The 7,500-nt window shown below is 46.7% G+C and overlaps 1 protein-coding gene across 2 annotated transcripts in view; it reads left to right on the top strand.

The window, feature by feature from the left end:
- The window catches only part of atg7 (ATG7 autophagy related 7 homolog), a 28,855-nt gene that overhangs the window by 13,588 nt on the left and 7,767 nt on the right, over positions 1 to 7,500 (top strand). For both annotated transcript variants that reach the window (XM_083667841.1, XM_083667842.1), the window contains 3 exons: positions 747 to 986; positions 2,042 to 2,157; positions 6,220 to 6,295. In XM_083667841.1, the coding sequence (XP_083523967.1) occupies positions 747 to 986; positions 2,042 to 2,157; positions 6,220 to 6,295 (432 nt within the window). The remainder of the gene's footprint in view (positions 1 to 746; positions 987 to 2,041; positions 2,158 to 6,219; positions 6,296 to 7,500) is intronic.

Consider the following 7,500-nt stretch of genomic DNA (forward strand, 5'->3'; position numbering starts at 1 on the left):
CAAGAGCCTCGTTGCTTTTATGCGACGGTCACAAAAACGAAACAGAATTGTGACAGAAAAGCAACGCCTGGAGTACGGACTGAGCCGCAGATTGCGGTTGTTTGTGCCCCGTGATCAGAAATACGGTCTCGAAAACAACCACTGTTGTCAAGGTAACGTGATAAAGAGGTCTTTGTCATTCCAGGGTCTGCGACGTGCTGGATGGTAAACAGGAAACGCGCGTCACGGCTGTGAGCTTGATGGCCTCTCCGCCGATCGCAGTTCTTGTTCTGCTTACTTACTTTTAGCATGAGCCTGGCTAGTTCAGCTCTTCGACATCTTGTGATTAAAGACGTAGACTTCATGTGGTTGTTAGTTGTTGATTTTGAAGTGATGCATCTTTCTGGCTGACGCCATTTTGAGCAGGAAGAGCTGTCTTAATAGTTCTCCCACAGAAAGGCTTCGAGGCCAGGGAGAATAGTTCCTGAGTGCCCATTTCAATAAGTGGTTTATTTTAAAGTATTTAAAGGGTTAGAGGTTAGAATGTTCTTGAGATTTCTTTGGCTGGCTCCAGGGATAGCATACACACACACACACACACACACACACACACGCGCGCGCACATCAGCTCTGAGCTCTGGTTATCATGCCGAGCGCTGCTGGATCCTAACACACACACACACACACACACACACACACACACACTGTTTAATACGACTAAGCATAGAAATAAACCAACCTGTCTCCCCCCCCCCCTCCCCCCGTAGCTGGTGGTGAACGCTGCTCTGGGCTTTGACACCTTCGTGGTGATGAGACACGGTCTGAAGAGCCCTAAACCCAGCCCCTCTGCAGACTCCTCCCCTTCCTCCACCTCCTCCTCCTCCTCCTCCACGCCAGCCGGCGCCGGCTCAGACTCCGGCCCTATCCCAGGAGCCTCTCTGTTCTCCAACATCCCGGGACACAAGCTGGGCTGCTACTTCTGCAACGACGTGGTTGCCCCCGGAGACGTGAGCACAACCTTCCTACCTCTACGTTCAGTTAGCCTGTCTCTCTCTCTCTCTCCTTCCCCTTCTCTCTATCTCTCTCTCCTTCCCCTTCTCTCTATCTCTCTCTCCTTCCCCTTCTCTATCTCTCTCTCCTTCCCCTTCTCTCTCTCTCACTGTCTCTCTCTCCGTCTCTCTCTATCTGCCTCTCTCTCTCTCTCCCCCTCCCTCCCTCTCTCTCCCCTTCTGTCCCCCTCCCCCTCTCTCCCCAACTATCTCTCTCTCTCTCTCTCTCTCTCTCTCTCCACAGCCCCTCAATGACCTTTTCAACATCAGATCTTCTATCTTCTAATACCCGTTTCCCCGTCGAAAGGCCGTTGAAATGTCTCGGACATCGCGTTCTACGCGTGTTTGTTAAGTGCCAGGCCGGTCTGTGAGAGGTGGCTGGCCCCCTCCTCACGCCGTGCATCTTCACTTGAATGATCTTGTGTTATTGCTGTGATCTTGTGAATACGTGTCCCGCGCCGTGCTCCCCGCGTGTCAGGTGACCAGGGAACAGCAGACCAGGCCGGCCGTGTTGAGACGACTGCGGTGTGGTGCTCAACAGCTCCCTCTGGTGTTAGATGTTGTATAACATGTTATATATGTGGATAATGGATTGTATGCAGTGGTCCATGACTATTGGCTCTAACTCTGTACTCCAACAGTTTGGATTTGAAGTCAAACATTACTGTGAGGTTAAAGATGAGCTTCTCAGTTTAATTCAATGTTTTCCTTTTTTTAGAAATTACAACCCTTTTTATACATAGTCCCCGTTTCAGGGCACCATTACTTATGGAGGGCACTGTATGTGTATATAATATTGTGTTATATATGTACATATAGTATTATATATGTGTATATAGTATTGTACTGTATATGTGCATACTATGTTATATATATATAGTATTATATATGTGTATATAGTATTGTGTATATATGTATACTGTATTATATATGTATATATAGTATTATATATGTTATATATGTGTATATATAGTATTATATATGTCATATATGTGTTCTATGCGTGTTTCCAGTCGACCAGGGACAGGACGTTGGACCAGCAGTGCACGGTGAGCCGCCCGGGCCTGGCCATGATCGCCGGGGCGCTGGCCGTGGAGATGATGGTGTCCATCCTGCAGCACAGCGAAGGGTACCGACCTCCTCCTACTCAACACCACACCCTAGCCTCACCCACCACACCCTAACCCTAACCTCACCCACCACACCCTAACCCTAACCACACCCTAACCCTCCCTCACCCACCACACCCTAACCCTAACCCTCCCTCACCCACCACACCCTAACCCTAACCTCACCCCCCACACCCTACCCCTAACCTCACCCCCCACACCCTAACCCTAACCATCCCTCTCCCACCGGGATCCATCATCCCTCCGTTCATCATCAGCAGGGTTCTCCTCAGAGAAGGGCAGAGTTCATCATCAGCAGGGTTCTCCTCAGAGAAGGGCAGAGTTCATCATCAGCAGGGTTCTCCTCAGAGAAGGGCAGAGTTCATCATCAGCAGGGTTCTCCTCAGAGAAGGGCAGAGTTCATCATCAGCAGGGTTCTCCTCAGAGAAGGGCAGAGTGGCACGGTGCCACCTGGTCTTGTCTTCTTCACATCGCCACGATGTAAACATCTCAGAGCTCAAAGTTAAACCGATGTTGAGTCACGATACTAACAGTCATTGATCACCAATGACGTTGTTTAAAGCCAAAGTGTTATTATGTTCCTCGGTTCTTTCAGCGTTTGAGATGTATTTTTAGCTCCATTTTGACAGGAATAAACGCAAGTCGGTTTTCAAACACACAAGGTGGTCCAGCGCCACCTTGTTAAAACATCCTGGGGAGAACCCTGATCAACGATAAAGACCAAGAGGAGATTCAATTGAGGCAGAGTTTTGCTTTGAACAAACACATAAACATAAGAAATATGAGTATCGAAACATGTATGAATAATGTGGCCTCTTTAAAAAAAAATGTTTTAAAAAAAGTATTATTCTTACTTTTTTTTTTTTTTTTTTTTAAGTATTATGGTTATTATTTTATATTTTTTCCTCGTATTTTAAAGTATTATTAAAAAGTGATTATCAGGACAGTTGCTGAATGTCAGAAAGACTGTACAATACCACTACATTATTATGGTGGGAGCGACAGCCTTATTGTTTTAGATAATATACATTTATTAATCTCTAAATTAGAATGAATGAAGGAGATTAAGCTGTCAGGTTTCCATTGAGGAGGCTGTCACATTGACTGACAGCTGAAAGAGCTCCTGCTGTTAGCTTCCCTGAAGAGCAGTAATACGTCCCGTCTTCTCATGATAAGATTAATTAATAGCTCCTCCACCCCACCCCCCTAATGTATGTAGTTAGGGGTGAACTATATACAGTGAAAAAAATGTTTTCCTTTTGGCTCTAAACTCCAAAAGTTTGGATTTGAAATCAAACAATGACGATGATGTTAAAGTAGAGATTCTCAGCTTTTATTTGATGGTATTTGTCTACAGATTGGTTTGACCATTCAGAAGATTACAACACTTTGTGCGCATAGTCCCCCTGTTTCAAGTTACCCAAAAGTGATGGGTAAAAAGCTCTCTACTTTAACCTCATATTAATCGTTTGATTTAAAATCCAAACTTTTGGAGTGTAGAGCCAAAAGAGGAACAAAAGCTTCACTGTCCCATTACTTAGGCAGGGCCCTGTGTTTCTCTCCAGAGTGTGTTCATGGTGAGGAGAGCCAGATAAGGAGGTGATGGGGCCGTTTAGAGCCGCTGTGTGTGTTAAAGTTTTATTCTGGAGGGTGGGACATGAATAATAGCCTCACTGGGACAGATACGCCAGCCATTTCCCCTGCCTGACTCTTCAGACAGGACAGTACATTAGGCTATCAGAGAGGACACACACACACACACACACACACACACACACACACACACACACACACACACACACACACACACACACACACACACCTCTGTAGGGCCGGATGGATTAAAGGCTTAGGAAGAAGTGCTACAAAAGAAAATGTGTTACAGTGAACTGAAGAGGTTCTCTACAGCAGAACACTGTGTTGTATAGCACAGAGAACGTTCTAGAAGTCTGCTCAGTAGAAACCCAGCCGGTGTATCAGAGGAGGCTGGTGGAGGTAGAAATCGGAGGACGGACGGACACTAGTCCTAGTAGAAATCGTTGGACGGTGCTCATTGCAATGCATCTTTCCCAGAAGTGGAAGCGGAACTTGCTCTCTGTTTTGAGTGGACGTCTTAAACGCCCCCGACGGACCGTCGCTCAAGTACTTAAGAGATGGTGAACAAAAACAAAAACAAAAACATGGGAACCGGAGTCTTGGAACAGGCTAATACTAATATGTCCTCGGCTTAATTGAAACTATGGCAGTTTGTCAGTGCATTCCTTATAAAGCCACTCAAACCCCAGAATGCTCTTAGCCTCTGAGTTAATGTAACGTTTATATGCAGAGCAGCGAGAGCCGGTGTGTGATGGTGCGATGTTAACAGGGGTAATTAGGCACACGGAGACCCGAGCACATTAAAAAGTAAAGGCGATCTCACCTGGGACTTCCGTCCGTGGAGTCAAACGGTGCATTCGGTTGCTATAGAAACATAGGAGAAAAGACCGAAAAAACATCATTCAGCGTTTTGTGAAAGGCACAATTACGAGGTTACCATGGGTACTGTGTTGTCCTGGTAACTGTACGGCCGGTAGTGTGCTTGATGTGAACCTCTAATTGTAACACGTACGTGCGAAAAAGTTTCTGTTTTAGAAGTGTCGTCGTGGGGCGCTTAGTGGCGTAGTAATGCGCTTACCACGTAACCGCAAGGTTCCTGGTTCGATTCCGACCCTCGACATATCCTGCATGTCATCCCTCCTCTCTCTCCCATCCTTCCTGTCGATCTCTACTGTCTCTATCCCAATAAATGCCCTAAAAACATATATTTTTTTTAAACATATTTGCTAATGCACGCAAGGTCTGGTGGACCAAATGCGCCCAAAAATACCTGCTAAAACGCTGAATTCACTGAGGAACTTCATAACGCGTTCGCTTTCGTTTTTTTAACAACGATGTCGTTGGCGATCAAAGATCGTTACTCTATCATTACCAAATCTATAGTGTAATTCGCCTTATAATATTTACATAGTGGTGCCGTCAAGTTCACAGCGTGGCGCAGAAACGCTGTTCCAGTGTTTGGGGAGGACCCTGATCTGCAGGTCCGACGATGCTGCTGTATCGTGGGCCACTGGTTTTCATGAACATACAGTATTTACATTTACATTTACATTTACATTTATGGCATTTAGCAGACGCCTTTATCCAAAGCGACTTACAACAATACATTTGTTTAAGTAAGTGAATCATCTATCCATCAGTCATCATAAGACAAAGTGATCAATGCTCGGACCAGGGGCCATTGGCAGTCGTAATGCCAGAAGCCAATTTTTTTTATTATTATTATTATTATTATTTTTTATTAACAGGAGAGAACAGGAGGTCTCACCCCCACTTATGTGCCCAAGTATGTGGCAGTTTGCACTTGTTTGCTAAAAGTCCTTATTTGAAACATGATCTGGCCTCTTGTCCGGCCGGCTGATTGGTGGACTGGAGGGGAGGGGAGGGGAGATGAGAGATGAAAGATGAAAGACTTGAAGTAGGGCAGAGAATGAGAGGACACACTTAAGACTATTGAGATGACCCCCCCCTCTCGCTTTCTCCCCTGGCAGAAGCTATGTTCAAATAGAGTGAGAGTGTGTGTGTGTGTGTGTGTGTGTGTGTGTGTGTGTGTGTGTGTGTGTGTGTGTGTGTGTGTGTGTGTGTGTCTGTGTGTGTGTCTGTGTGTGTGTCTGTGTGTGTGTCTGTGTGTCTGTCTGTCTGTCTGTCTGTCTGTCTGTCTGTGTGCGTGCATGCGCACGTGTTTCTGTGTTGTTCGGATGCCCTGTCTAATGCAACCATTCTCTCTCTGCCTCTCCCCCTTCTCTCTCTCTCTGCCTCTCCCCCCACCCTCCTCTCTCTCCCTCTCCCCCCACCCCCTTCTCTCTCTCTCTCCCTCTCCCCCCACCCTCCCCCTTCTCTCTCTCTCTCCCTCTCCCCCCACCCTTCTCTCTCTCTCCCTCTCCCCCCACCCTCCCCCTTCTCTCTCTCTCTCCCCCCACCCTTCTCTCTCTCTCTCTCTCTCTCTCTCTCTCTCTCTCTGGTAGAGGCTATGCAGTGGCCAGCAGCAGTGATGACAGGATGAATGAACCTCCAACCTCCCTGGGTCTGGTCCCACACCAGGTCAGTTGGCTAGAAACACACACACACACACACACACACACACACACACACACCCCTCTCTGCGGTAGCACCCGATTACTCCATTACCTCGACCCCAGTTCCTCTGTCTCTCCCCTGGATGAGGTTGCCATAGAAATGCAGACAGTTTTCTCAGCAGGACCTGTACAGTACTGTGTGTGTGTGTGTGTATTGTGTGTGTGTGTGTGTGTACTGTGTGTTTGCGTGCGTGCGTGTGTGTGCCTGTGTGTGTGTGTGTGTGCGTGTGTGTACGCGCAGATGTGTGTGTGTGCTATTCAACTCTCCTTGGCACCAGGATGCTAAGCCTCCACTATTGATGGGTCTTGCTTGGTGGTGAATATGATTTATATGAACATGTACTGGATGAAACTGCGTCCTACTGCGCCTTTCTGTCTTTTTACATGTTGCCCAATTAACCGCGGCATGAGCAATCAAAGCCATTGTGTGTTTATGAAAGACGTGGCGAAATGAAGCCACAGCACAACACTGGAACATCAATCCTTTCTCTTTCTCTTTCTCTTTCTCTTTCTCTCTCTTTCTCTTTCTCTCTCTTTCTCTTTCTCTCTCTTTCGTTCTTTAGTTCTTTCTGTCATGGATGCACACAGCTTGCAGTAGATGGCATGGCTGCTGTTGTGGAGGAGAATGTAGTTGTTGATACCGACGTCAGGGTTGGGAGAGTTACACTTATTAGACACTAATTTGTGGCTCATAAATGTTTAATAAGTTAATTAAAAGCTAATTGGGTGTTTCTGGGTTGTGCTGGCCGTTTATGAGGTCTTTATTCAGTGTTTCTTATTGTTGTGTGTTTAATCAGGTAGTAGCCGGTCTGGTAGATGTGATTTCAACAACCCTCCAATCACCGGCTCACATCCTGTGAGGCTGAGGGCGAGGGTTGTTTACTAGTAAACAGTGTGGGGAGGAGAGGGTGAGGGTTGTTTACTAGTAAACAGTGTGGGGAGGAGAGGGTGAGGGTGAGGGTTGTTTACTAGTAAACAGTGTGGGGAGGAGAGGGTGAGGGTGAGGGTTGTTTACTAGTAAACAGTGTGGGGAGGAGAGGGTGAGGGTTGTTGTTGTTTACTAGTAAACAGTGTGGGGAGGAGAGGGTGAGGGTTGTTTACCAGTAAACAGTGTGGGGAGGAGAGGGTGAGAGTGAGGGTTGTTTACTAGTAAACAGTGTGGGGAGGAGA

Source organism: Argentina silus, assembly GCF_951799395.1.
Source record: "Argentina silus genome assembly, chromosome: 4".
Lineage (NCBI taxonomy): Eukaryota > Metazoa > Chordata > Actinopteri > Argentiniformes > Argentinidae > Argentina > Argentina silus.